Source organism: Stenella coeruleoalba (genome assembly GCF_951394435.1).
Source record: "Stenella coeruleoalba genome assembly, chromosome: 2".
NCBI classification, from domain to species: Eukaryota; Metazoa; Chordata; class Mammalia; order Artiodactyla; family Delphinidae; genus Stenella; species Stenella coeruleoalba.
This window is the reverse complement of record NC_137147.1, coordinates 83334213-83361826: the sequence shown is the minus strand read 5'-3', so window position 1 is coordinate 83361826 and position 27614 is coordinate 83334213. Positions and strand designations below refer to the sequence as shown.

Here is a 27614-nt window from a genome sequence, read left to right as displayed (position 1 = left end):
AACTGCCCCTAATCTGGGAACCTTTTTCTGGGCCATTTCCTTTGTAAATTCTGCATTTGGTCTGGTCTGGTGTGCAGCCAACTACCATGCCTGGTGGGAAACTTCGATTTTAGTATCTTGTTATTTGTGCATACAAAGACCATTAAAACAAAAGGTAGGCTGTGTGCTCTGTGAGTGGAGCAGGAACGCAGAAGCGAGTTCATTTCTCGTTCACCTGCTCCTTCGGCAAACATGGCGCATGCAGCTCACGGTCTAGTACAGGCTCGTTTCCCGGGAGTCCGTGAGCCCCTTGGGGATTTCCTGGAGGGGCTTCCAGGTCTGAGAACCAGCCCCCGCCCTGTTGTTGCAGCATGCTTCAGGAAAGGCTCTGCAGAAGCTAGTCTTTGATGGTATTTTAGGCAAGAGGGGCTGGGTGCTGAGGCTGGGAGGTGGGAAGGCACTTGGGACAGCGGGGGGTGGGGGGGGGTGGGGCGGTGGGGTTCATGGATGGAAGGGCTGGGCAGGCAGGAAGCTTAGGCAGCTCTGCGGGAGTTGGGCTCTCAGCTCTCACCGTGTTCAGCTCTCCTGGGGGTAGCGTGGAGTCTTGGTGAGGGACATTCTACCTCTTTGGCTGAGCTGTGGGCCTTGAAAATAGGGTGAGGTGGGGGCCAAGACCCTGCTTGGGGTCTAGAGGGAGATCTTCTATTTGGGATTTAGAGGGGAAACCCTCTTCTCCTCCAGAAATGCCATCTCCAATCCTCTACCCCTCCCCACCCCTGGTTCAGAGCTCTTAAGGCTTACACCCAGCCCTTAGCTCTGGAGAACAAAGAGAAATGCCTGCAGATCCCTGGGATGGCCACCTCCTAGGCAGACGGTGAGCTCTGAAACCCCTGGCCCGGGCCACGTAAAGCTCGGCCTGAAGTCTCAGAGCAGGGAGCTGACTCCTTCTCTCTGCAGGAAACAACAATAGCCTCCCCGGTTATCCTCCGTGTGGATCCCAAGGGCTACTACCTGTACTGGACGTATCAGAATAAGGTGAGGCAGCCCCTACCTACCGTGGCCCTGAGCTCCCGCTGTTCCATGGAGTCCAAGCAGCCTCTCGATGACACAGGGGTGGAGGTGTGGATGCCAGGAGGATAGAATGACCGGGAAGGGTGGCTCTGGGGGCATCTCCTGTGGGCAGGGGCTCTCTGCTTTGGGAGGGAGGATGCAGTCACTCCAACCATGGCTGCCTTGGGCCCAGATGCTTCAGCTTTCGCATCCCTTGAAGAGAGAGAGAGAGAAAGGAATTAGAGCTACTGCTGAAGGCTGATTCCCTGCCTGTGGTTCTGGGTAAACTTGAGGGCTCAGAGAGATCAGAGAAGGTCCTCGGCACCTGGGCGGAAGGAAGGGAGGCGGAACATGGGGAGAGTCCAGGATGGTGGAGGGGAGGCTGGAGGTCACAGCTCCCAAGTAACTCCAGCGGCCAGGGGAGGAGTGGCCAGAGAGGAAGGGAGGAGGGTCACCATGAGGAAGGAGAGCCCGATCGCTGAGGAGGGAAGGCTGGGGTCTGGGAAGCCCCACAGTCTTGGCATCTAGAGAAGGCAGCTGGCCAAGATGTGAAGGGGTGTGAAGCTCCCTCCTCGCTGCCCTTCATTCTTGACCTGAGGTCTTTGTCCGCATCCTGTCTTTGCTCCTACCAGGAGATGGAGTTTCTGGATATCACCAGCATCCGGGACACCCGCTTTGGGAAGTTTGCCAAGATGCCCAAGGTAAGTGGGCCCAGTAGCAGCCCAGGCTCAGCACGGCCACCAGCTCCACGGGGCTGGGGCAGGAGTCCCTGTGGGGGCAGGGAGCCTGATCTCTGGAGCCAGGGAAGGGTCCGTGGGCTGAGCAGAGGGTCTCTCCCTGAGCTGAGCAAGGGGCTTTGGTATCAGGGCACAGTGGATGGAGATGTTGCGTGGCCAGCTACTGCCGCTAGAGCACCCCAGGCTGTCTGGGAGGTGTTGCTTGCATCCTCTCCCCCTCCACCCCGACTGCTTTGCCTATATTTGCCTAATGCTGGTAGGAAAATTGGAGGAAGGGATTGGTGGAAAGCAGGATTCCCTGAGACTGGGGACTAAGAATCTGTCTTCAAATGAAAAATGGCAAACAAAATACACAGAACTCCCAGGCCCCAAAGTCTTGGTTAATCTCTTCCTGTGGGCCTCTCCCTCCCGTGGCTCCTAAGATGGGCATGGATGGGATGCCACCCCCGTGGGCCAGATTTCAAGTGGCTGAGAGGGAAAGACAGGGAGAGCCACAGTGGGCAGGGACGGGGGCACACACCTCTGATCCTAACCTTGTCACGACCTGCTACAGAGCCAGAAGCTCCGGGATGTCTTCAACATGGACTTTCCTGACAACAACTTCCTGCTGAAGACGCTCACCGTGGTGTCTGGCCCCGACATGGTGGACCTCACCTTCCATAACTTCGTCTCCTACAAAGAGAACGTGGGCAAGGTGCACCGGGGGCGCCTGGCCTGGGGCTGGGCACCTGGGACAGCCTGAGAGGCGGGCCTGGGCCACGGTGTGGGGCGGCACCTTTGTGGTTGGGGACCTGACTGCTGTGCCCTGGGGTCCTGCAGGACTGGGCTGAAGATGTCCTGGCTCTGGCCAAGCACCCGCTGATGGCCAACGCCTCCCGCAGCACCTTCCTGGACAAGAGGTAAGTGCCTGCCTGCCTGCCTGGCCTGAGCGCGTGGGGCTAAGGGTGTCAGCCCGGGCCTTGACGGGCTGCCTTCTGCCCACCAGCCTGGTGAAACTCAAGATGCAGCTCAACCCTGAAGGAAAGATTCCTGTGAAGAAGTGAGTCTCCCCTCCTCCCTCCCCACATGTCCTCTGAGCTCCCCAAGGCCTTCCCTCTCCAGGCCTGACCCCTCTCTTGGCCTGGTGCTTTTCTCTGCTTCTTCAGTTTTTTCCAGATGTTTCCTGCTGACCGCAAGCGGGTGGAAGCTGCCCTCAGCGCCTGCCACCTCCCAAAAGGCAAGGTGAGTGGTTCCCCCCTCTCCAGCCCACGCCCAGCATTCTCCTTCTCATCTGAGTTGCCTTGGACTGGAGGGCACCCTGGGCAGGCCTGGTGGGGATGCGGAGGGCAGGAATGACAGTTCAGTCCCAGCCAACAGCCCGAAAAGTCAGTTCACTCTAAAGCCACCTGTTCCTGATACAAGGCACAGTGACAGAACCGGGGCAGGGGGTTGAGGTGCCCGGGTTCAGAGCAGGTTGGTCTATACCCCTTCAGTTCCAATAGGAAAACATTTTTCCTTTCTTTTTACTCAAGTAATTTTTAATTACAAGTCGTATGCGGGGTCACCCCATGAGATGCCTTATGTGACTTACAAAAAGGAGCCCTCTGGGCAGATGCAGCCCTGAGCCAGGGTTCCTGCCTGGCGGGGGTAGATCTCAGGCCCCTGTCCTCCCTTGGCCAGTGCCTTTGTGGATTCCACGGAGTCTTTTCTCCTGGTAAGAATTTGGAATGTTATAAATAAATAAAACTAAGGCCTCATGGATCACTTGTCCACGTGAATCTCAGAAGGAATACTTCCCCCACACTCAACTCTATGGAGCTGGTGACCCCTCGGTGCAATGAGTCACAGGGGATGCAAGCTTGGGGTTGGGAAGAGGGTGGGAATGGGCTCCTGCTGAGGGCACAACTTGGGCTGTCACATCCACCCTCCTTTTCTCCTGCCTCCCGAGTTCCCACCTTGGCTAAGTCCTCCTTATTTATCAGCTCTCCTGCATCCTGGCAGGAGCCGTTGAGCCATCTCTGCTTGCAGCTGATGGGTCCAAGATTCGGTCTAGCTATCCTGCTCAGAGCCTCTGCTCCAAACTAAGACTGATGTTGGCTTTCCAGAATGACCCTGGAAAACATTTGATGGGTTTTTCTGGAATGGAATGCAAAGGCACAGAAACCCCGAATGCCACCGAATCTACTTTCTGTTTCTGTTTCTATGGATTTGTCTCTTCCGGACATTTCTTGTAAATGGAGTCATACAATATGATGTCAGCCTTCATTCATTTAGCACAGTGTTTTCAAGCTTCATCCATGTTGTATCATGTATCAGTAGTTCATTCCTTTTTTATTGTGGAATGCTATTCCATTGTGTGGATATACCACATTTTGTTTAACTGTTCAACAGTTGATGGACATTTGGGTTGTTTCCACTTTGGGGCTATTATGAATAATGCTGCTATGAACGATTCTGTCCGGACGTATGTTTTCAAGTCACTTGAGGACATAGCTAGGGGTGGAATTCTTCTGTCATATTGTAACCGTATACTTAACATTTTGAGGAAATTCCACACTGTTTTCCAAAATGACTATACCATTTTACAATCCCACCAGCGTTGTATGAGGGTTCCAATTTCTCCACATCTTCATCAACACCTGTTATTGTCTGTCTTCTTTTTCTTCTTTTTACTTTAGTCATCCTGTGAGTGCGATGTGGTATCTCATTGTGGTTTTATGTTATTTATTTATTTATTTTGGCCACGCCACCTGCCTTGCGGGATCTTAGTCCCCCAACAAGGGATCAGACCCATGCCCCCTGCAGTGGAAGTTCAGAGTCCTAACCACTGGACCGCCAGGGAATTCCACTCATTGTGGGTTTGATTTTCATTTCCCTAAGGACTAATGATGCTGAGCATCTCTTCATGTGCTGATTGGTCATTTGCATATCTCCTTTGGAGAGATATCTATTCAAGTTCATTGCCCATCGTTCAGTTGGGTTTTCTTTTAGTGTGAAGTCGTCTACTACTGGATATCTGATTTGCAAATATTTTCTCCCATTCTTTTTACTTTATTGACAGTATCCTTTGGAACAGCAACATTTTTAATTTGGATGAAGTCCAATCTGTCTATTTTTTGTTATCGTTCCTTGTGCTTTTTGGTGTCTCCAACTGTTGTTGTTGAATTGTCTATTTCTCCCTTCAGTTTTGTCAGTTTTGCTTCGTGCATCTTGGGGTTCCGTTGTGAGGTGCATTGTTTGTATGCAAATTGTTCCTTTTTGAAAACTTATCCTCCATTTAAAAAGAAAAAGATAGCCCACAGCTCTGGCAAACAGCGTACAGTAGCTTGCTTCTGAGCTCTTTTCTTCCCAGTTCTGGTCATTCTTAGTTTGAATCCTGTCCCAGCCAAGAGATTAGCCAGTATCAATCCAGGGGCAAAGCAAACCAGCTAAGATGCTCTCTGCTCAGCAACCAGGGCCTTGAAAAGTGGGGGCTCAGGGTGCCCTTGATGCTCTTCTGTCTGCCCTGAGCCCTCCCTCTCCCCAAGCCGCCTCGCGCAGGGCTGGGCCTAGTCTGTGGTTCTTAGTGCTGGAAGGTGGGGGCAGGAGTCATCAGGTGACTCTCTATCCCCCCAGAATGATGCCATCAATCCCGAGGACTTCCCAGAATCCGTCTACAAGAGTTTCCTCATGAGCCTTTGTCCTCGGCCAGAAATAGATGAGATCTTCACTTCCTAGTGAGCTTCTTGGGCTGGGCTGGTCTTGGGGAAGGGGTGGTGGCTAAAATTCCCACCTGCCATGCTGACAATTAGGTAGCGTCGCTGGAGAAGGGGGTTGTCCCAGCTCCCACCACACACACCCCCGCCCCCAGCCCAGGGGATATAGAGAAGACCTGTGCTCCTCTCTTTGGCCTGCAGCCACGCCAAGGCCAAACCCTACATGACTAAGGAGCACCTGGCCAAATTCATCAACCAGAAACAGCGGGACTCCAGGCTCAACTCCCTGCTGTTCCCGCTTGCGCGGCCTGACCAGGTGCAGGGCCTCATCGACAAGTACGAGCCCAGAGGCATCAACGTGCAGAGGGGTGAGGACTAAGGGAACTTCTGACCCTCCACGGTCCTCTCCGGTCCTGGCAGCTGGGCTGCTGCCCTGACAACCACCCCCGTCCCCCAGGCCAGCTGTCCCCCGAGGGCATGGTATGGTTACTCTGTGGGCCAGAGAACAGCGTGCTGGCCCAGGACAAGTTGCTGCTGCACCACGACATGACGCAGCCGCTCAACCACTACTTCATCAACTCCTCCCACAACACCTACCTGACAGGTGGGCCCTGGCGACCTCACTGCCAACCTCTCCTTTTACGGGGGCTGTTCCTGCCCCCTGAATCCCCTGCAGGGGTTGCCCACAGGCTGCCCACGACGGAGTGGGGCGGGGCAGAGCTGGACTGCCCTTGAGTGAAGCCCCCGCCCCTCGCCCCTCCTCTGGCTCAGCTGGCCAGTTCTCAGGCCTCTCCTCTGCCGAGATGTACCGCCAGGTGCTGCTGGCGGGCTGCCGCTGCGTAGAGCTGGACTGCTGGAAGGGGAAGCCCCCTGACGAGGAGCCCATTATCACCCACGGCTTCACCATGACCACAGACATCTATTTCAAGGCGAGACTCGTCATGTGGAGGCTGGTGGCAGTGGCACTAGGGGAGGGCCCTGGGCCATGAGCTTTTTGGGGTTGGGGGGAGTGAGGCCAGAGAGGAGGGATGGCTGGGAGGCCTTGGACCAGTGTGGGTACTAGAGAGGACCAGAAGAGACACAGGGCCAAGAGTGGCCCTCCAGTTCTACGTGTGTGTTGAAACTGGGGAGTGGGGAAGGATGCCGTTGAGGGAGGCGAAGCCTGGAGGCACAGCACTGACCTCCCCATGGGGTCCCCTTCTCCTCCAGGAAGCAATTGAAGCTATTGCAGAAAGTGCCTTTAAGACCTCCCCTTATCCGGTCATCCTGTCGTTTGAAAACCACGTGGACTCGTGCGTATCCAGGCCATCCAGCCTCATTCTCTACCCTGTCCCCAACTCCCGCCTGCAGCTGCCCTCCCCACAACTGTCTCCAGCCTCTAGCCATGCCTTCTGGCTCTCTCCCGGGTCTCAACACAATCTCCTTGGGACCCCAGGCTCTCCTGCCTGTGTCCCTGCCTCCCCAACATCTTGAGCCCCTGATCTGGGTCATCAGGGGGCACAAAAAGATGGACAAGAGGGTGGAGTGGAGCTGCTGAACCACACCCACTTCTGCTCCCTGCAGACCCCGCCAACAGGCTAAGATGGCCGAGTACTGCCGAACGATATTTGGGGATATGCTGCTCACAGAGCCACTGGAAAAGTTCCCAGTGAGTGGACTTCACTGTGGGGCATCTGGGTCTGAGGGCTGGGGAGCCAGGGCAGGGTGCCAGATTAAGGAGGCAGATGTCCCCAGAGGATGCTGGGGTTTATTTGGGAGGACGTGGGGCTGGGGTCCTACCATCTACCACGTGTCAGGCACTATGCTGGGCTTGGGGGGTATGTCAGTAGCAGAGGGGCAGTCCCAGCCTTCAGATCACTTACCCTCTAGTCAGGAGGCAGACAAGTAACCAGGCCATTACAACCAGTGGCTGCTATGAGAGCACCTGGGGCTCCAGATCTGGTCTTGAGGATCAGGGAAGGCTTCCTGGAGGAGGTGATGGCTAAGCTGAAACCTGAGGGAAAGAATGGATTTATCCTGGTGAGAGTGGGGAAGGGTGTTCTAGGCAGGCTGAGTAGTTGAGAAAAGATCACTGAGGAGCTGGGATAAGTTGGGTCAGGCAGGGGTTTAGCGCACGAGGTGGGAGTGATGAGAGGAGAGGCTGGAGCGTTAGGCCGGGGGCAGCTGGAGCGTAGCTTGCCATGCAGGAGCTTGGGCTACTCCCTGAAGGTGAGGAGATAGTGCTGAGGACCCTGTCTCCTCTCCCACAGCTGAAACCAGGCATCCCCCTGCCCAGCCCTGAGGATCTCCGAGGCAAGATCCTCATCAAGAACAAGAAGAACCAGTTTTCTGGTCCCCCAGCCCTCAGCCAGGAGCCGGGTGGGGAGGCTGAGGGGAGCGGCCCACCCAATGTCCCTGTGGGTGAGGACACAGGTGAGGCGGCCTGGGAGGAGTGGGGGTGGCCGAGGAGGAGCATCTGGAATGGGAGAGAGGGGCTGGGCCTGGAGGGGAGAGCCAGCCTGGTGCTGGGGTCTCCCCCGCCCCCAGTGCTGATGGAGCTGTATGTGGCAGCGTGGGCTGGTGAGGAAGGGGCTGAGCTGGAGGAGGAGGAGGTGGAAGAGGAAGAGGAGGAGTCGGGAAACCTGGATGAAGAAGGGATGAAGAAGATGCAGTCAGATGAGGTGTGTGGGGAGCCCCGAGGCCCTTCTGCCAGCTCCACTGCAGGGCCCTCCAGGCGGGGGTGTGGGACCGGGCCCCTGGGCTCTGAGCTGGCCTCTTTCCCATCCTCCCCCCTTCTCCCTAGGGCACAGCGGGCCTGGAGGTGACGGCTTACAAGGAGATGTCCAGCCTAGTCAATTACGTCCAACCCACCAAGTTCATCTCCTTCGAGTCCTCTGCCCGTGAGTTAGCATGCGGTGGTGGTAAGCTGGAAGTTAGGCTAGATTCGGGAGAAGGCCCTTAGGAAGCGTGTCCTGACGCCAGAGCAGCCTGATGGGTGGGGGTGAGAGTGAGGCGGGTCCTCCCTCTCCTTGGGCTGGGGGCCCTGTTTATAAATACCCAGCAGAGGAGCCAGGCAGAGGCATGTTTAAGTGGCAGTGGCTCCCAGTGTCCCATCACTGTACTGAGAACTTGGCACCAAGCAGAATGCTCTGGAGTGTGTCGGTGACAGGCAGGTCATTTACCAAGGGCCACCTTGGCCGGGCGGCCTGGGGCTCCTCCAGCTTCCTTCTGTGGCTGCCTGGGCATGAGAACTCCTGGGAGGGGGAGGAAGGCAAAGAAACCAGCCAGCGCACATCTGCCCCTTGTTCCCTTCCCTTTCTGAGCGCGTCCACGCTGTTTACCTTTATCTTCTCTGGACATGCGCGTGATGAGTTCCTCTCACCCTCTGTGCACAGCCCCAACACGAACACCTTTTTCTGCATGCACTCTGCAGCACTGGCTCGTCATCCCTGAAGCCCCAGCCTGCACCCCCTCCTGTGCACCACCCTTGCTGTGTGCCTCTCACCCCTGCACCCTGTTCCCTGTGCATCCTAGCGTGTTCCTGACCCCCCGGGCTCATCGCTGCGTGTTTCCCACACCCTCCGCGTCCACCCAGGGCATGTACCCCACTTTTTAGGACTCTGGCACGCACACCCCATCCCTGTGCGTATGTATCCACTGTGCGTGCCCTTTACCTCCAGCACACACTGCTACCCACACAGATCTGCATATTCCCCACCCCGGGGGTGGCCCCTCAACCCTCAGCCCTCGGTGGAAACGCTAGGTTGGAGGCATCTCTGTGCTGGAGGGAGCCGCGCCACAGGGGAGGGCAAGTCTGTGGGAGGGGACAGGCTGACGCGGACTCTCCTTCCTCTTTCTCCCCTACACAGAGAAGAACCGAAGTTATGTCATTTCCTCCTTCACGGAGCTCAAGGCTTACGACCTGCTCTCCAAGTCCTCAGTGCAGTTTGTGGAGTATCCTTGAGACCTCACTAGCCAGGGTCCCTGGTGGGGTGGAGGGAAGGGGGAGGCCTGGGACGGGGCTCGCAGGGGGTCTGTGGGTCTTCCCGGTGCAGGTGGCTTTGCTGGCTCCTATACCCTGCGGCAGCTACAACAAGCGCCAGATGAGCCGCATCTACCCCAAGGGCACCCGCATGGACTCCTCCAACTACATGCCCCAGATGTTCTGGAATGCTGGTTGCCAGATGGTTGCCCTCAACTTCCAGACGATGGGTGAGGGCATGCTCAGGCCCTTAAGAACCTTCCCCTGCCCCTCCCACCTTTACCCCTTCCCTGGGGAGGGGGGGTCTTTGGAACAGACCTGGGGGCGGGGGGCTGATGTTCATTTAGGCTCTGGGCGCATGTGCATGTGTGTGAGCGTTTAGTGCATCAGCTCATGCCTATGTGCCTGCACGTATACGAGTATGTCTGTGATGATGCCAGGGTGCTGGCATGGGTTCTGGCTGCTTGGCCCGAGTGGGTCTGTGGGAACACCTGCTCCACTGGCCTCAACTCCCACTGTGAGCTTGAGGTCCAGTTGTGGCTTTGCTCCTGCTGACTCCAGGTTGCGGGCCCTTCCTGAGACATGAGACCCTAAGGAACTGGGCTGGGACATGAGAAACCCTCATCCTCACGGTTCACCCAACCTCCCCATTTGCGAGACGGGAAAGGCTGGGAAATGTGGAAAGAGAGGCTGCGTGCAGACCCAGAGCCGGGCCGCCCTTCCTGAGTGCCCTTGTGCCCCCCAGACCTGCCCATGCAGCAGAACATGGCGCTCTTTGAGTTCAACGGGCAGAGTGGCTACCTCCTCAAGCATGAGTTCATGCGCCGGTTGGACAAGCAGTTCAACCCCTTCTCAGTGGACCGCATCGACGTGGTGGTAGCCACCACCCTTTCCATTACGGCAAGGCCCTGAGGTGGACAAGTGGCCGGGAGGGCTGGGGTCTTGAGGAGAAAGACACAGGAGCCCCACTCCTCCATTCCCAACCCCCTCCCCTGATATCCCGAAAACTTCAGCCCCAGCCAGTTCGTGAAGTAGCAAGTTGCCTTGGAAACTGCCTCCTCCTCAGCACTGGAGGCTGCCTCTTGGTCCCCATGGAAACCAAGGGGAAGGGCTGAGGCTGGGGTGGGGGAGGGGAAAAGAGTGGGGCAGCAGGAGCCCCAGGCCCCGGGCCGGGGGGCAGGGGGGGGGGAGGGCCCTGTTCCTTCCTCGCTGGGGAGGGAGGTGGGGAGGCCCACACCTCTTCCCTAAATGCTGGAAGCACCCTGGGTGCCAGAGCTTAGCTGTAACCCTTAAGCCACACAGCCTCTACTCTGTGGCCAGAATTGAATGGGGCTCTTCACAGTACCCAAGAATGGATGTTTCAGCTAGGGGGGCTGGAGGCCCTCAGTTCTGGGGAATGGCCTGGGTGGGGGAGCTGATGCTGGTCTCCCATGGGCCCCAACCTCCAGGTGATCTCTGGGCAGTTCCTGTCAGAACGCAGTGTGCGCACCTATGTGGAAGTGGAGCTGTTTGGCCTTCCTGGGGACCCCAAGAGGCGCTATCGCACCAAGCTGTCACCCAGTACCAATTCCATCAATCCTGTCTGGAAGGAGGAGCCCTTTGTCTTTGAAAAGGTGGGGTGGCTAGATCAGGGCAGGGGCTGGGATCTGTCCCTAGTTCTTGGTCTCTACTTGTAGAAGAGAAAATACATAAAGGGATTTCCTCGATCCTCCTCCTCTTCCCACCCCTCATCTGTGCCCTCCTGAGTTTCAAGAGTCCAAAAACCAAGTTTACAGAAACTTACTTTGTGGGCAAGTTCTGTATGCGTGTGTACATGTGTGTAGGTGCACGCTTGTCCATGTTACGATTAGAGGCAGAAATGTGAACTCCCAGACCAGGGTGCAGGGACCCAAGGAATCACGGGGCCTTTTGCTCCCATTGGATACTTGCTGACAAAGCTTCCAAGGGCTGTCTGCACCAGGCCCCCTGGAGCCCTGGGCTGCATATCCAGCTCTCTGCCCTGTGTGGACCAGCCATGACCTGAGCTGTTAGGATGTCTATGAGTGTGGCTTAGAGTGGGCCCTCTGTCCTCACCAGATCCAGTGAAGCCTGCCATGTTCTCACACTGACCCTAGATTTCTGGAATCAGGGAAGGGGGGCAGCTTGGCCACTCTCTCCCCTCTCCAGCTTGTCCTGTCCTGAACTCTCCCCAGATCTTGATGCCTGAGCTGGCCTCCCTCAGGGTGGCTGTGATGGAGGACGGCAACAAGTTTCTTGGACACCGCATCATCCCCATCAATGCCCTGAATTCTGGTAAGGATAGGTGTTCTTCTTTGCTGTTCCCAGTGGGTCTGAGACCAAGACCAGCATCCGGATCCCGTCCAGAGTGTGGGGCAGCTTCAGGGAGGTGGCCTTGTCATTTTATCAGCCTGGGAAAGTGGGGCAGGAATAGTACCTCTCCAGGAAACTGACAGAGGTGGGGACTCTGCCCACCCAACACAATGTCTCTAATTCTCTGAAACTACTGGGGCAGTTTCCCAAGTAGCTGACACTTATTGGGCACTTAAAATGCTTTACGGGCTTATAACACTTTCTCACTTAATCCTAACAGTAACCACATGAGGTAGAACCAGACTAAAGCCAGAAGTGTCGAGCACTGGGCTGCTGGTGAGCAGTGCTGGGCAGCAGTGGGCTCTGGCTCACCGGCCGCCCGGTCATGTCCCACAGGATACCACCACCTGTGCTTGCACAGCGAGAGCAACATGCCGCTCACCATGCCTGCACTCTTTGTCTTCCTGGAGATGAAGGACTATGTGCCTGACACCTGGGCAGGTGGGAGGCCCCTGGAATGTTGGAAGCCCCAGGGCGTCCATCCCCCCTCCTGTCTCAGCAAGCCAGCCTCCAGAGGGGGGCAGGACAGGGTATTCTGGCGTAGGTGAGGCTGGGGGAGGCTCCCAGGTACATCTCCTTATCAGGCCCATCATGTCCCTGTGCACCCAGATCTCACGGTGGCCCTCGCCAATCCCATCAAGTTCTTCAGTGCTCATGATAAGAAGTCTGTGAAGCTCAAGGAAGCCATGGGAGGCCTGCCTGAGGTCTGTGTTGTCAGGTCCACTGCCAGGGGCCCCCATGAGCTGCACCCTCTCTGTGGGAAGATGAGGGAGGGGGCAGAGTCCAGGGCTCAGGGAGAGAGACACCTTCCTAACACGCTCTCCCTACACAGAATCCCTTCCCTCTCGGGAGTCCAGTTGCCCGCCAGGTCAATGGGGCATCAGCTTTACCGAGCAACGGGTCAGCAGGTACGCACTGCGGGGTCCCCGCACCTACCGGAAGGGTCTCGATCTCTCCGCTGCACCGGTAGGCACATCCCAGACGGGCGGCAGTTCTCTATAAAAACAAAAACAAAAACAACCCCGAAAACTTTCACCTGGGGAGGGAACGGCTGCATGTGAAGCCTCGGGCTGGGCAGCGCGCAGCAGGGGGCCCACACCGCCAGCCCCGGGAGGCGCGGGAGCGGCCGAGCCGAGGGCACCGGAGAGCCTCTCCTTTGGTTCTTGCAGCAGCCCAGGCCAAGGCCAGGGAGGAGGCCACGAAAGACGCTGCGGGTAAGGCCTGCTGAGACCGAGTCACGTTGGGGTCGAGCCCGGGGAGGGTCCGGGACTCGGGGTGGGGGGCGGTTCCCGGGGGGCGCGCGCCTCACGCCTGCCCCAGCAGAGCCGCGGACCGCTAGCCTGGAGGAGCTGCGGGAGCTGAAGAGCGTCGTGAAGCTGCAGCGGCGGCACGAGAAGGAGCTGCGGGAGCTGGAGCGGCGCGGCGCGCGGCGCTGGGAGGAGCTGCTGCAGAGGGGCGCGGCGCAGCGGGCCGAGCTCCGGCCGCCGGGCGCTGGGGGCGGCGGCGAGGGCCGGGGCCGCAAGCTCGGCCCGGGGAAAGGCTCCCGCAAAAACAGGTAAGGGCGGCGGAGGCATCCTGCCCCCCGCGGCTCGGGCGCGGGCGGCCTGGGGCTCACGGCTTGTCCCCACATGGCCTCCGCAGGACCCCGCCGGGCGAGGACCCCGCCGGGTCGGCGCCGGCCGAAGGCCCCGAGGGCGCGGGCGCGCATCTGCGAGAGCTGAGGGACAGGCTGGAGCTGGAGCTGCTGCAGCAGGGCGAGGAGCAGTGCGAGTGTGTCTGGAGGTGCAGGGCGCAGCAAGTGGCCGAGGTGCCAGCGTCGGGGAGGGGAGGGAGCGAGGGCCCGATCGACCCCACACCCTCTGCACAGCCAAGGGCATCTCCTCGGTCTTAGCTTAGCCGGTCCTTCCTCTCCCTCAGCAAATGACCAAGATGATGGAGCTGGCCAGAGAGAAACAGGCTGCAGAGCTGAAGACCCTCAAGGAGACTTTGGAGACGTAAGACTGCCTCCCTTCTACGCCTGACTCTTACCTCCCAGGAGGGCCCAAGCCGCAGGAAGCATCTTCCTGATGCCTGTTTCTCTGCAGTGACACCAAAGAGGTGAAGAAAAAGCTGGAGGCCAAGAGGCTGGATCGGATCCAGGCCATGATGAAGGTCACCACAGACAAGATGGCTCAGGAGAGGTGAGCCCTGGAGGGGAGGCGCAGGACTCAAACTCCAGGCCCAGTGCTGAGCAAGAACCACACTGGGTGGGAAGGGGCCTTCCTACGAGTGGGTCCTGACTTGCTTCCCAGAGATGTGCCTGTCTCCTGGTGCTGGAAAGTTAATTCTACTTCCGTCACCTCTGATCAGAGAATGTCCTCCCTAGGCAAAACACAGATGCCACCACTATTTGAGGAAAGAGGAGAATTTAAGGGAAAATCAAGTGTGTAAAGAGGGAGGTGAAACCTTGGGAGAGCTGATTCCCACCTACACTTTCCCATGCATGCCTTGAAGAACAGTGCGTTTTAGTGAGGAAGCCCTTCCCTCAAAGGGCCCCCAGGGCTCCCAATATCTCCTTAGATCCTCCTTGGGTCCCCATGCTTACCTCTCTGGCTGGTTCCCAGACCAGACATAGATGCATGCCAGCCACAGAGGGTTCTACGATGGAGTTCTCATGTTGCCTACACCCTGTGGAGAATTTGTCTCATCCAGCTCTTCCCGGGGGCCTCCTGCCCTCTCTGAAACTCTGATCACCCCAACAGGTTGAAGAGAGAGATTAACAACTCCCACATCCAGGAGGTGGTGCAGGTCCTCAAGCAGGTGTGTAAGAGCTGTGCCCTTCCCAAACACTCTCTCTCTCTGAGGGAAGGAGTGGCCCCAAGGCCTTTACTTTGCCCTTAGGAGATGCACTGTTTAGAGTGGCCCACCAGCTAGGGATGGGGGGGAGAGGCAGTAGAGGGGAGGGGCTTCCCTTAGGCCATCCAGGGTTCTGACCTTTGTGCAGAGGTTGGGATACCAGCCTAAAGGAGTCTGTCTTTGGCCAGCTGCCCTCGATGGAAATGATATGGGCCAGCTGGCCAAGGGGAGGTGGGATTGGGGTGGGTGGGTGAGAGGGAGCAAGGGAGCTTCCAGAGTTAGGCTTCCAGGGAGTCAGAAGAGGAAGGAAAGCCCTGTGGAGAATGGCCCTAAAGCTCCCTGGGGATTTCTAACAACAGTAACAGAGCTGCCAGCTCCTGAGTCCTGACCTTGTGCAGGCACTAAGCCGGGTGCTTCACGTGAACTGTCTCATATAATCCTTCACAATCCAGCAAGACAGGTACTATTATCCTCATTTTACAAATTAAAAAACAAAACAAAACAAAAAACCCAACTTTTCAAAGGTTAAGGAATTTGTCCAAAGGCTCCCAGCTCGTTGACTGGGATTGTAGCTGGATTTCACCCCAGACTGCCTGCCTATGCTGTCCTGATTCTCTGTCTCTCACTCCTGCCCAGATGACGGAGAACCTGGAGAGGCACCAGGAGAAGCTGGAAGAGAAGCAGGCAGCCTGCCTGGAACAGATCCGGGAGATGGAAAAGCAGGTGACGGGGGGGGGGGGGGACCACTACCCTGGCCCACAGCAGAGCTGGCCTGGCTCCAGGGTGTAAAGGGACCCAGCTCCGGGGAGCTGCGAGTCAAGAGGTGGGTGGCCGTGGGGGACTTGCCCCTCTCCAGGGGGTCAGGGCTCTGATTCCCAGGGAATCATGAGGCAGCTCTGCAGATCTCTTTGCTTGGTTGGTATTCCCTCTCCTGAGAGACCCCCTGATGGGCTCCACTACCCCCACCTCCCACCCTGATCTCCTGGGAGGTCTGAACAAACCAGGCATCTCCTGGTTCCACTGTTCAGGCGAGGAAGAGTGGGCAGGTGGCCCATCCTGAGCCAGGGGGTGGTCCTTGCTGTCCTCACAGTTCCAGCAGGAGGCGCTGGCACAGTACGAGGCCAAGATGAAGGGCCTGGAGGTGGAAGTGAAGGAGTCGGTGAGGACCTGCCTCAGGGCCTGCTTGCCCTCTGCGGAGGAGGACAAGCCTGAGAGGCCCTGCAGGGTCTCCAGGGAGCTGTGTGAGCAGGATGCACTCACAGAGAAGACAGACGCCGAGGAGACCCTCCTCTGATGCCCCCATGCCCTTGGGACGTTCTGCAAGGACATTCACCCTTCTCTGGGACGTGAGTCCATTCCCCCTCGAGGAAAGGGCCCCAGCACCGTGAAGCTGCGGGAAGCTGGAGCTCCCTTGGACACTGGAGCCCCTTTCTCAACAGCCAGGCTAAGTAGGAGGCAGGAAGCAGGCCCGCTGGGGCCCATCTGGGGTCTGAGGTCCTCTCCGTCCAACACCCTGCCCCTCCTGTTTCCGCTTCCCCTCTGAAGAAGCGTCTGTCACATGTTTGTTGAGGGCAAAAGAATATGAACTTGGAGGCATGAAATGGGGCCCTGGCCCCACTCTGCATTTCCTAGTGTGCCACTCTAGACTCAGTTTCCTCACCTGGAGGGTTAGGCCTGGCCACCTGGAACCTCTACTCCATCACCTGTAGTTCAAGCAGGTCCAAACTCCAAACTCTCCTGCCATAAGGCGGGCAGCTCACCCTGGCTTCTAGGCCCCATCTCGGGCTTGCCCTGAGTTGGCCTCATTGTCAGCTCCCGGATACAGAGTCCAGCACTTCCTTCCAGCTCCCTGGGGACAGCTGCTCCCAGGATTCCAGGCTAAGGTGCCTTCCCTGCCTCCTGCCTTTGGGGGATGGGAGGCTGATGTGGAAAAGCTGCCTCAGCTGTGTGGCCCTCAGGCCACTGAGACAACTGGGGCTGGGGGGTGAGGGGAGAAGGACGGCCTTTTGTGCACTCTCCCACCCAGAGCCCAGCCACCCCTTTTCCTAGGCCTGGGGGGTACTTCCCAGCATGTGCCCCAGCTCAGGCTGTCCTGACAGGGTCAGCACCATTTTCTCTCCTGACTTTATGAGGTTTATTTATTTTTCTCTTTCTTACTCCTACTAAAGAACCCTGTCTCAAGATTTCCTGCCTAAGCCTGGCCTCTGTTCTACAGCTAAGAAAGGCGGGTGGGGATGGGCAGGGCTTCCCAGGTGGCGCAGTGGTTAAGAATCCACCTGCCAATGCAGGGGACACGGGTATGAGCCTTGGTCCGGGAAGATCCCACATGCCGCGGAGCAGATAAGCCTGTGCGCCACAACTACTGAGCCTGTGCTCTAGATCCTGCGAGTGACAACTACTGAAGCCTGAGCACCTACAGCCTGTGCTCTGCAACAAGAGAAGCCACTGCAATGAGAAGCCCGCGCACCGCAACTAGAGAAAGCCCGCGCGCAGCAACGAAGACCCAACGCAGCCAAAAATAAATAAAAGAAATGGGGGGGGGCAGCGGAGTAGAGTGGCCCCCAAATGAAGTGGGCTGGGGAAAAAGTCCATGAGAATTGACCTGGGCATGAGGTCCTTTCTAGAGCCCAGTGGAATGGCCCTGCCTCTGGGCTTGAAGAGGATTCACTTCCCCATCTGCCGGCCCTGATGCCACAACCACTGGAAAATGATGTCACCCTTCTGTTCCACTCCTCACCAGATGTGGCCCTTCCTTGTCTCCACCCTCAGGGCTGGAGCAGAAGAGCCTCCCGCAGAGGTGCCCCCCACCCTCTTGGGGAGTTGCAAGCTGTCAGGCCACCTGGGCCCCTTTAGGCAGACTTAGAGCGGTCGCATTCTCAGGCTCCTGTGGCCGTTATGGTTGACCCAGACACAGGCTGTAGAGAGGCTTCTGAGCAGCTATTCACTGCACCTATTGACATGGTCCCAAATCGCAAATGAAAACAGACACTGGCTTCGGAGAGGCAGGGTGGGTGTTGATTCTGGGCTGTTTTCTTATCAGAGAGTTATAGCAAATGCCATTAGCCCCTCCCCCCATCCCTCTGGGGGCTTGATCTCTGTGAGGCTAGCAGTCCCTGGCTGCAGGGTGAGGCTAGGGGGCCTGCGCATTCACAGGAGTAAAGCCTGTCATTGGTCAGCCTGCATACACACTGGAGACAGCAGAGGGCGGGACACCGACACCCCAGGGCAGTGCCCTGTCTTCAGCACTCCAGCTGAGCACTCAGCTGCCCCATCTCCTCCCCAACCCAGGGGTAGAACCTCACAGGGATGAGGATCCAGGCCTAGAGGAACTCACTGACCTGGGCATGGGGCATAAGCCGGAACCAGTGCCAAATAGGGCCCACTGGGCAGTCCCCAGCTTTGACCAATGACCGCTCAGGGGAAGACTGCCTTCTCTGCCCCTCAGTCAGGCCGGGCAGAGTCTCTAGGCCTCCAGTCTGGGGCTGAGAAGCCCAGGAGTGGGGAAGGGGATGCAATCCTCCCTCCTGGAGAGGCCTCTGCACAGCAGGCTGGGGGCTTCCCAGGAGGGCAGGGCAAATACCCACCTCCCTGCTTTCTGTCCTCTGGAAAAAGGGCAGGGTGCCCCTGGGAAAATGCCACAGTCCTTGGGCCCCGGACGTGAATTAATCTCTGGCCTCAGGGGATGTGCAGAGGAAGAACTGATGCCGTCCCTCACTGGTTCCACTCCTGCTGCAGATCTGTGGGGCTGGGGCCAGCCTCCCTATCCACTTGGCATGCCTCAGTTTCACCTTTTGCATCAAGAGAAGGGTCCCTACCCCCTTCCCAATCCCACTGCTGACTCAGACGCCAGAGTCCCCTGCTGACTCACCCCCCCCCCCCAGCTCTCTGGATCTCCCAGCCACGTGCCACCAGGCCCAACCCTGCTGAGCTGGTGCAACGTGACAGGGTGAGGGGGCTGGTGACACTTGAGGAAGAAAGAAGGGGGCCTGGGAAGGGGGGCAGCTGCAGACAGAGTGACAGACTGCAGGCCTGAGCCGCCTCTGGGAGGAAGCCCTTTTGCCAGCCTGGGGCCTGCAAGGGGGAGGCTCAGCAGGTGGGAGGGAAGGGGAGTGTGGCGTGCCTGCCTGCCCCCTGCCTGCCTCAGCTCCATCGCCTGTCAGCCTTCAGCTCCCTAAGCGACAGCTTCTAATTCCGGCTGTTGGTGCCTCGATGCTCCTCAGCAGAGTCTCAGCTTTTTTTCATCGTTGCTATTTCTTTTCTGCTCAGAACATGCTGAGCCCACTGGGAAGTCAGAGCAAAGGCTTTAGGGCATGAGACGTGGCACTGCCCCCCCCATCCCACCTCTGGCCTGGCTGGGTTGGTAGTACCAGCTGGGGCAATGGAACGGCCGCTCCTTCCAGAGAGTACCCAGCACAGCACACTCTGACGGGCCAGGGTGAGGCCCTGATTCAGCTCCTCTTCTTCCCTGGCACTCTCTCCATCCACCACAGAGAAAAAGGACAAAAATGAGGCTGAGCTGGCTCAGGGAGGAGGGGCAGGGCTCTTTGGGACCAGTGCCCCTTCTGTGTTCCTGCTGCTTCTCTCCTCCACCTGGGGGTGTCACTGCCTGGATTGTTGGGCTGGCCTGCCGCACAGATTCCTGGGATACCCCCTCCCCTAACCCTGGAAACAGAGAAAGAAGAGAAGAAAGCAATTCTCTTCATGCTGCAGAAAAGGGAAATTGAGTCATGAAGAGAAGAAAACCTTTCTTCTGCTACCTGAGTAAACAGGGAGAGCATTCCTGCGTCCTTACTAGGCTTGACGAGTCTATTCCTACTCCAGGTGGGGCCCGCAGGTCTGTGGGTGGGATTGGGCTTTCTGCACTCTGAATAACTGTGCAGCTCTTTCCCTGACACTCCCTAGCTTGCTGTTGTTTGCAGCAGGCAGGGTTGGTGTTCTTGGCTTCCTTTTGCAGAAGAGAGTATGCAGGCCTGGAGCCACACTGCTAGTAAACGCCTTCAAGCTGGGACTTTGCTGTCAAATGCCCTTTCTGTGACACCATGAGAGAAAAGTGGCAGATCTCAGAGTAGGGGGATTAAAAAATGCAAAAAGTCAGAAGAGGGGCGCTTCATGGTGTGCACAGGCATACATCACGTGCTCCACCCAGGAGAGAGGGAAGTGGGAGTCCCTGCTTCACGGCTGGCCCCGATGCCATGTGGGCATCTCTGAAGCCTGGGAGCTGGAGAGAGGTGAGAAGCTCAGGGTGCAGAGCTATGTGCCCACTTTGCCACTCCCCCATCTGGGCCCATGGGCTTTTCCCAGAGGCAAATCCTCTCCTTGCCCATACCCTTCCCCAAGCAGAGCCTGCTGCGAAGCTTCTGGTCACTGCTTTGCCCAGGCTGAAGACATCTTTATTCTTCCCTTAATTTCCTGTCTTTCATATAAAGGGACCCCTTAAAGCAGCCCTCAGCACTAAAGGTGTTTTTCCTGCTTACGTGCCCTTGCTTCTTAGCAGCCAGCTCCCACACATCCTTGAAGACCATCTCAGAAGCCCTATTCTCAGAAGACCCTAGAGTCCGCCTTTCCCCACATTTTCTCCTCCAGGACTGTCTCCGTTTTGTATTTAACATACGTATTCAGCCCCTAGGCGATAAACTCGACTTTTTATGTCCCGATCTTGTTTTCCCGCTTGAGAGGGGAGGTTTCTTCCATCCAGAACCGAATTTCCGCCTCTGTATTTCCCACGGCTGGGAACACACAATACCTAGCTCACAAAAAGTCTCAGTAAATTCTGTAGTCGATACCTGACTCACTTCTTTTTTCACAAATATCCATTCCAACCCTACACACTTTCCCACCCTCTGCAGCTCTTAGGTGCTCTGACTCCCCTCCTCCGAGGCCTGCTCCTCCCCCCCCCCCCCCCCCAGGGCGGAGCAGCGGGCCGGAGGGAGAGGGGATACGGTAGTTTTCTCACACTCTGTTGACTCGTGCTCTCTTCTTATCTCGGAAGGGTTCAGCTAGTGGTCAAGGTCAGAGCCCTGTGGTCTGGGGGTGGTTTTGTGCTCAAGAGGGAGATGGGGACCCTGGGGGAGGTTTGCATGTCCCTCGCTCTTTCCGGGGTGGCGATGGGTCCTGAAACAGCGGGGAGGCGGCGCCGAGGAGTTGCTAACGCGGCTGCAGTACTCCCGGATCTTAAGGCGCCCGCTCCAGTCGCCGCGTCTCCGCACCGCCAGCTTCTCAGCCACCGGGAGCTGGCAGGCGGGCGCGTTGTCTCGGTTGGAGACGTCCGAGATACGAGAGCGCACTCCCCCACCGCCACCCCCGCGCCGAATCAGCGTGTGCGGGAGGAACAATTGTGTGTGCGTGCGTGATTCGCTACACTTCCAGTGGCGGTTCCCAGCCAGACTGAGGGCCCCCAACCCCGCGCAGCGTAGGTACTACCCCCCCCCCCCGATTTGGGGAGTGATTTACTCCCCGCCCGCCTTTCGCCACCACCCCCAGTGCGCTTATGGTCCAGTTCTGCCCTCATGGGGTCCCACTTCCTTCCAGTCGCACCGATGGGGGCAGCCCTCGTCTTCTTCGACGGGCTCAGGGTCCCGCCAGTTTCTATGGAGCCCCGGGCACCGACTCCGGTGGGGGCGGAGGGTGGGGAGAGAAGACTGTGACTTTGGGATTGGCCCGGTCGGGTGCATGTGGCCCCCTGTGAGCAGCCCCCGCCCCGCCCCCGCTGCCGCAGCCCCAGGGAAGCGCGGAGGAGAAGCTGCTCCCCGACGTCGTGGCCCACCGAGAGGTGGGTGAAGGTCAGGGGCGGTCTCCGCCGCCCCGTCAGTTTCGGCCCTGACGGCTCAGCCCGCTTCCTGAGTAGCCATTGCCATGCAGACCCCCGAGACTATAAAACCAGGTATCCATGCGGGCGGCGACTCCCGCGCCGCCAAGCCCCCCAAGTAAGGAGCAAGCGCCCTGGCGTGGCCCGGCCCCCGCGAGAGGGGAGGAGGCGGAGGAGCGGCGCCGGGAGATTGAGGAGCGGCGCGCCCCGCCAGGGCTAGAGGCAGGCGCGCACGGCGGGCGCCACCGTCTCAGCAGGGGAGCGGTGCTGCCCCGGGTGTGGGTGAGTGGCGCGGCTCCCAGCCACGACGGACTGAGGGGCGCCGGACACTGGGAAAGCAGCGGGAGAGTCAGGAGGGGCCCGAGCTTCGGCTCCCGTCGTCTTGTGGCGGGCCAGGCGCGGAGCCCGGAGTAGCGAGCAACCTACACCATCAGGCGGGAAGCCCAGGGAAGGAGCAGCGAGACGCCGGGCGTGCGGCCCAGGAGCGGCGGGGCAGCTGGAGGACAGAGTGGGAACCTCAGGACCCTCGGCCGCAGGCGCCCACGCGCGGAGGGAGCCATACCCGAGCGTCGGCGGGGGCCGGAGCCCGGTGGGGCTCAGAAACAGGGGCGCCCCCGTGCGGAGCTGCCGGGCCGCCTGGGCGCGGCGGCCGAGGCCATGCTCAAGCCCAAGGACCTGTGCCCCCGAGCGGGTACGCGTACCTTCCTGGAGGCCATGCAGGCGGGCAAAGTGCACCTGGCCCGCTTTGTGCTGGATGCGCTGGACCGCAGCATCATCGACTGCCGCGCGGAGCAGGGCCGCACGCCGCTCATGGTGGCCGTGAGCTTGCCAGACCCCGCACTGCGCGCGCGCTTTGTGCGACTACTGCTGGAGCAGGGTGCAGCAGTGAACCTGCGGGACGAGCGCGGCCGCACGGCGCTCAGCCTGGCGTGCGAGCGCGGCCACCTGGACGCCGTGCAACTGCTGGTGCAGTTCAGCGGCGACCCCGAGGCGGCCGACTCGGCGGGCAATAGCCCGGTGATGTGGGCGGCAGCGTGCGGCCACGGGGCGGTGCTCGAGTTCCTGGTGCGCTCTTTCCGCCGCCTCGGCCTGCGCCTCGACCGCACCAACCGGGCGGGCCACACGGCGTTGCAACTGGCCGCCGCCCGCGGCCACGGGACCTGTGTGCAGGCCCTCACCGGGCCCTGGGGCCGCGCAGCCGCCGCCGCCGCCGCCGCGGCTCGGGGCTCCAACTCCGACAGCCCCCCTGGCCGTCCGGCTCCCGCGCCCAGCCCGGAGCGCCGAAGACCCAGTCCCCGCCGCCTACCGCGGCCGCTTCTGGCGCGCTTTGCTCGAGCGGCCGGCGGCCATGGTCACGGCGGCGAGGCTGGCTCAGGGGGTAAGGGCTTCGGTCGGCACCGGGTGCAGGGCAGCGAGCGGCCGGAGCTGGGCCGGAGCATGAGCCTGGCGTTGGGTGCCGTGACCGAGGAGGAGGCGGCTCGACTGCGGGCGGGAGCCCTGATGGCACAACCACACTCGCCTCAGTCTTCAGGCGTTGGGCGGTGGCGTTCGCAGGAGGTGCTGGAGGGAGCGCCCCCAACCTTAGTGCAAGCCCCTGTCGGCCTTAGCCCCCACCCCGAGGGCGGCCCCGGCTCTGGCCGCTCGGGTTTGCGCCGACGCTCTACAGCTCCAGACATCCCCAGCCTGGTCGGGGAAGCACCTGGGCCCGAGAGCGGCTCAGAATTAGAGCCCAACGCTCTGCCCCATTCGGTGCCTGGGCCTCAGCCTTGGCAGGCGGGCACGGAGGCCGTGGTGCTGCACGCTCAGCAGTAAACAGCCTCGAGGCCGAGCCCTGCTCCCCCCACCTTCCCCTCTCTGCTCCACTGGGATTTCTTTTTCCCAGGTCCCTCACCTTCCTGGCAGTTTCCCACCCCCAGATCCTAGCACCTGTCCCTGCTGCCAAGGTGAGAGCTCCCTCAGCCCTCTCTCCGAAACGGACCCCTATCTTATTTCTTTTTTGTGCTTGTTGGTATTCCTTGCCCGAGTCGCTCACCTTTTCTAAAGGCCTGCCGTTCCAGTCCTGGAAGCGAGGAGTAGAAGACTGGATCCGTAGGCTACAGCTTTCCAGCTGGACCCCCTTCCCTGAGCGCTAAGGCGCACTCCCGCGTCTTTCAGGCTCCTGCCGGGTTTCCTTCCCCTTGCCGGGTTTTCCCACACCCTAGTCAGCCAGCCAGGCAGAAGAGTTGTCCTGTAGAACAAAGGCCTAGCCTCCCCACCCCCCCACTCCCCCTCCCCCACCCCTCAACCCCTGCCCCCCCTACCCCAGTGTTGCTGACAGTAGTGCCCCACATGACCTAAGTATCCCTTCCCCTTGTGCTGGAGTGATGGAGAAGGGGAGCCTGGAGATGGGCCTCGGAGCCTTTCTGAACGGGAGGGAAGGAGTCTGGAGGTTACATTTTTAGGGGGAGAAACTCCTGCCTCAAGACATTGAAAGCATAGTTTGGGGGTGGGAGGAATGCTAGTTGTCCCTTGAACCAGCTTCTTCTGCCTCAGCCGGAGGCAGACCCAAGATTCAACTTCATCGACAATGTGGGGGTCATTCCCTCCATCCCGCTCACGCGCCCCCCTCGCCCCCCCTTGCCCAGCCCAGCTCTGGGCTCTTGAGCCTGTTTCCTCTCACTCTCAGAGGCTGAAATGGAAAGGACTTAGCACTTCCCCCGCCCCCACCGCCTCGCAGCTCCCGGTCTTGCACGTGGGTGCTCCCGCAGGGGGGAACGGTTGCGAAGGCTTTGATTAATTGTATTTCTTCCAATCCTCAAAGAACTCGTGTTTTGAGTCTTTGTATGTGAAGCAGAAAGCAGCGGGTCTGATCCGAGGCTTAAGAACCTGACAATGTCTCTTTAAATAGAAGCTCCGCGAGGGGGATAATTGACTGAAGTGTTTGCCACGTTAAAGGCGGCGGCGCGCGGGAGTCTGAAGCCCACACGAACGGCAGGTCCGGGTTTAAATTATATCAAACTCCTTTGAGAGCTGGAAGAGGGCTGTTAAACGGTTCCTGCTTCTCTCTGGGCCGTTAATAGAGGGCAGGGTGGATAATGGATGCTAGAGCTCGAGACCAAGGACCCCTGCCTCTGTCCCAAAGCGTGGGATGCAGGCCCGGCTCAGCTTCAGTACTGGGCAGATTAGTGAGTCAGAGGCAATTGCGGAGAGGTGGTTAAAGGCCCTTTCCTAGCCCGGCCCTTCGTCCCCATCCCTCCCCGCCCCCGCCCTCATCTTTGTGCCGGCCTAGCGAGAAGGGTCTGGAGGGTCTGGCGAATCGCGTGCCCTAGGATCCTGCTGAAGCGCCAGCACACGAACCTGTGTGCCCAGCCCGTGGGGTGGCAGCACGTGGGGAGTTTTTTGTGAACCCTGAAGGTTGAGCGTGCAGCCCTTCAGCTGCCGGCCGTGGGGTCTTTTCAAGACGTCGATCTATTCATCTTTGCAGAACGGAAGGTTTCTCACCAATAACTCTAGGGGAACTGCCCAGAGCGAGAATGACCTGTGATGAGAAATTGGGCCTGGGGTGAGGGATGGGTGATCAGGGTCCGGCCTCGTGTAAGTGTCAGACACCTCCCCAGTGCTTCCACCGCTCCGGGGTCCGCGAGGCCGCGAGGGCCCAGACACTGGACGTGATCTCTGGTGCCCCCTGGTGGCAAAGTTGCGCTCTCGCTGCGCCCAGGCTCGGAGTTCAGCCTTGTGGTTTTATTTGGAGCCACCGCTGTGTACTTCTCCCTCCCTGTGCACTTACCCATGGAATCCTCTTCCTCTTGTAGTGTATTAAATCCGGATACTTGAAGTCATTTCACAGCAGTGAAGTGAGGGACAATGAACAAAAAACTCGCATTTGGAGTAGCAGGAGGCCAGACCCTTTACTTAGGACACCAAGATCTTCCAGCTTAAGGCTCCATATAGAGAGCTCCTGCTGTCTTCTGAGAAACTGGAGCTTCCAACCCGTCCCTTACGATTTCTGAACCTTGAGACCTGCTGATTATGCACTGTTTTCTTCTGATGTGATTTGCTTTCGTTTCTGGGGTGTTTTGCCCTTCCCCCATTTTTCTCTCCCCACATATCTGCCTCTCCTCAGTCCCACTGTCTGGGTGGCGGCTGAACTGAAAAGTTCTGAAAAACGCCTGAAAAGCCAGAAGGGGAGAATCTGGGGTGGGATGGGTGGTAATTGGACGCCCCAAGTGCAAACTCCTTTTTTTGATCCTTGCTTGTTCACTTATCCTTTTCCAACTGTGTTTAATTTTTATGAAGTTTACTTTTAATGGTGTAAGAATACAAGTATTTTGGCTTCTTCAGAATACCACATTGAAGACATGGGTCTGGGTTGCACATTGTGTTGAAGGTGCTGTCATGTTTCAAGTGTTACCGACATGGGGATTTCTGGTTGAACGTCACCTTGGGCCCTTTATTGGATAAACAAACAACTATGAGGGCTTCTCTCTGGAATTGCCAAGGGTTTGGCGGTTGAAAGTGATGTTTCTGAAAAACCACAGCAGATCTTTCCTGTCTGAACTGAATTGTGTGTTTGACTGCCTTGCTGTTCTTGCAGATTTCTTACCAGGCCCAGCTCTGTGCAGAACTTAGATGTTTCACCACATTTCGCTATCCTGAACTTCCCCTTATTGTCAGCCCCAAGGCATTGAGGCTGGGGTCCCCTCGAGCTCAATCGGGTTTAGAAGAGACTGTTCTAAACATTTTGTTTTTCCAATTCTTGTTGCTTTCGTCATTGTGAAGTCACCTGTGCCACTGGAGCTGGTACTCTCGGGTCAAGCTCAGAACCGGTCTGTGTGTGAGGCTAAATGACATACGCACATGCTTTTGGAATGACACTGTGCAGTGGAAGGACTCTTAGAGCTCAAAAGAATAGTTAATAAATCCAGTGTTATTCAATTGCAAGAACTGGCCTCTTTTTGCCTTGCCAACCACTCGTGACCGTGGGCTTCGGTTGGGAGGTAGGTTCCGCCTTCCCTCAGCCTCCATCTCTGCCCAGCCCACTGTGGCTGCTTCCTGGAGGTAAGACTCAGGTGCTGCTTCTGGCTGAGCTGGTGGGACAGGGGCCCTTAGACCAGGGCAGCTGTCTAGGTGGGGAACTGTGGGGAGGAGGTCTGCAGGACTCCTTGCTCCTGGGTAGAAGGTTTCAGTGACCCTGACAGAGAGGGGGTAGAATGAGACCTCAGGAAGTAAGTGCTGGAATCAGTGTCAGAGCTGGAAGTTTAAAGACCCAGGTTTCCTGATTTCCAGTTGCGCTCTTTCACAGCTCCTAACGGTCACTCTCTGTTGTGAGAACCGAAGCAGAGACTGCTTTCTCACTGGAAGCAGTTCCAGGCCACTTCCTATGGACAGTTTGAGGGGAGCAGCCTCTGACTTTCCGGGGAGGTGGCGTGGGGGAAGCAAACGGGGGAAGGGAGATGCTGCTGCAGAAAGTGGCCGTCAGCCCTGGTGGCTGCCCCAGAGCCCCTGTGGCACCAGCAAGCACAGCCCACGGCCCTGGCTTTCCGGGTTGGGTTCCTCTCCTCTGGGAAGGAGCCCTGTCTATTTCTCAGCTCTTTCAGTCCCGAGGGCCTTTCACTTCCTGTTTCCCTTCTTCTCTGCCCTCATGCCACCAGGGAGTAGGATTTTCTGCGGATCAAAATGACCGTCGGGGGGCTCACAGCAGGGAGGAGGGAGGGCCACCCTGGACACCCACTACAGCGTGTCCAGTTTGAAGACAGCCTGGCTCTATTCCCAGGGACGACAGGAAGGCCAGAGGTTTTGAACACTCCGTTTAATTTAAAACAGGCACAAGTGCAAACAATTCACAAAAGGGACAATGCTTTTGTTTTTAAAACTCTGACCCTTAAAAAAAGTCCTTGCAATTTTTTTTTTTTTTTTTTTTTTTTTTTTTTTGCCCCAAAGCAGGCCACTAGGGATAGAGGAATCTAAAAATATTATCTAGATAGGGTCCAGACACCTGGAGTTCTTCCCTGGGATTCCCTGTCTCACAACAGCCCTGAAGGTGGGGAGGGGAGGGGGACAAGGAGACAGGTGTCTGAGGAGGCAGCTAGGGGCACGTGGTTCGCACAAATGGGCTGCCCATTCCAGTGACATGATGGAATTGGGAGCTGGTTCACCTCTCCCAGACCGGGATTTTGAAAACAGGTCCCCCAAGCACACAAAAGAAGAATGGGTCCCCGATGACC

The 27614-nt window shown here is 58.2% G+C and overlaps 2 protein-coding genes across 2 annotated transcripts in view; both read left to right on the top strand.

Annotated features, from left to right (window-relative positions):
- PLCB2 (phospholipase C beta 2) overlaps nt 1-16650 on the top strand; it is a gene marked incomplete at its 5' end in the record, with an annotated part of 31323 nt that extends 14673 nt beyond the window's left edge. The window contains 31 exons of the mRNA XM_079913587.1: nt 937-1014; nt 1662-1730; nt 2320-2460; nt 2586-2665; nt 2752-2805; nt 2912-2987; nt 5361-5461; nt 5642-5808; nt 5898-6044; nt 6212-6369; nt 6650-6732; nt 7004-7088; nt 7690-7852; nt 7991-8100; nt 8223-8319; nt 9289-9373; nt 9507-9631; nt 10147-10301; nt 10850-11014; nt 11594-11693; nt 12108-12212; nt 12381-12475; nt 12604-12679; nt 12941-12985; nt 13092-13326; nt 13413-13578; nt 13689-13765; nt 13856-13951; nt 14513-14570; nt 15243-15329; nt 15697-16650. Of these exons, the coding sequence (XP_079769713.1) occupies nt 937-1014; nt 1662-1730; nt 2320-2460; nt 2586-2665; nt 2752-2805; nt 2912-2987; nt 5361-5461; nt 5642-5808; nt 5898-6044; nt 6212-6369; nt 6650-6732; nt 7004-7088; nt 7690-7852; nt 7991-8100; nt 8223-8319; nt 9289-9373; nt 9507-9631; nt 10147-10301; nt 10850-11014; nt 11594-11693; nt 12108-12212; nt 12381-12475; nt 12604-12679; nt 12941-12985; nt 13092-13326; nt 13413-13578; nt 13689-13765; nt 13856-13951; nt 14513-14570; nt 15243-15329; nt 15697-15900 (3483 nt within the window). The 3' untranslated portion in view covers nt 15901-16650. The remainder of the gene's footprint in view (nt 1-936; nt 1015-1661; nt 1731-2319; nt 2461-2585; nt 2666-2751; nt 2806-2911; nt 2988-5360; nt 5462-5641; nt 5809-5897; nt 6045-6211; nt 6370-6649; nt 6733-7003; nt 7089-7689; nt 7853-7990; nt 8101-8222; nt 8320-9288; nt 9374-9506; nt 9632-10146; nt 10302-10849; nt 11015-11593; nt 11694-12107; nt 12213-12380; nt 12476-12603; nt 12680-12940; nt 12986-13091; nt 13327-13412; nt 13579-13688; nt 13766-13855; nt 13952-14512; nt 14571-15242; nt 15330-15696) is intronic.
- A 4884-nt stretch (nt 16651-21534) lies between these two features.
- ANKRD63 (ankyrin repeat domain 63) lies at nt 21535-23252 on the top strand. Its single transcript, XM_079914166.1, has one exon. It carries the CDS (start codon nt 22069-22071, stop codon nt 23221-23223), a length of 1155 nt encoding a protein of 384 aa, XP_079770292.1. The 5' UTR covers nt 21535-22068; the 3' UTR covers nt 23224-23252.
- Nucleotides 23253-27614: the final 4362 nt, after the last annotated feature.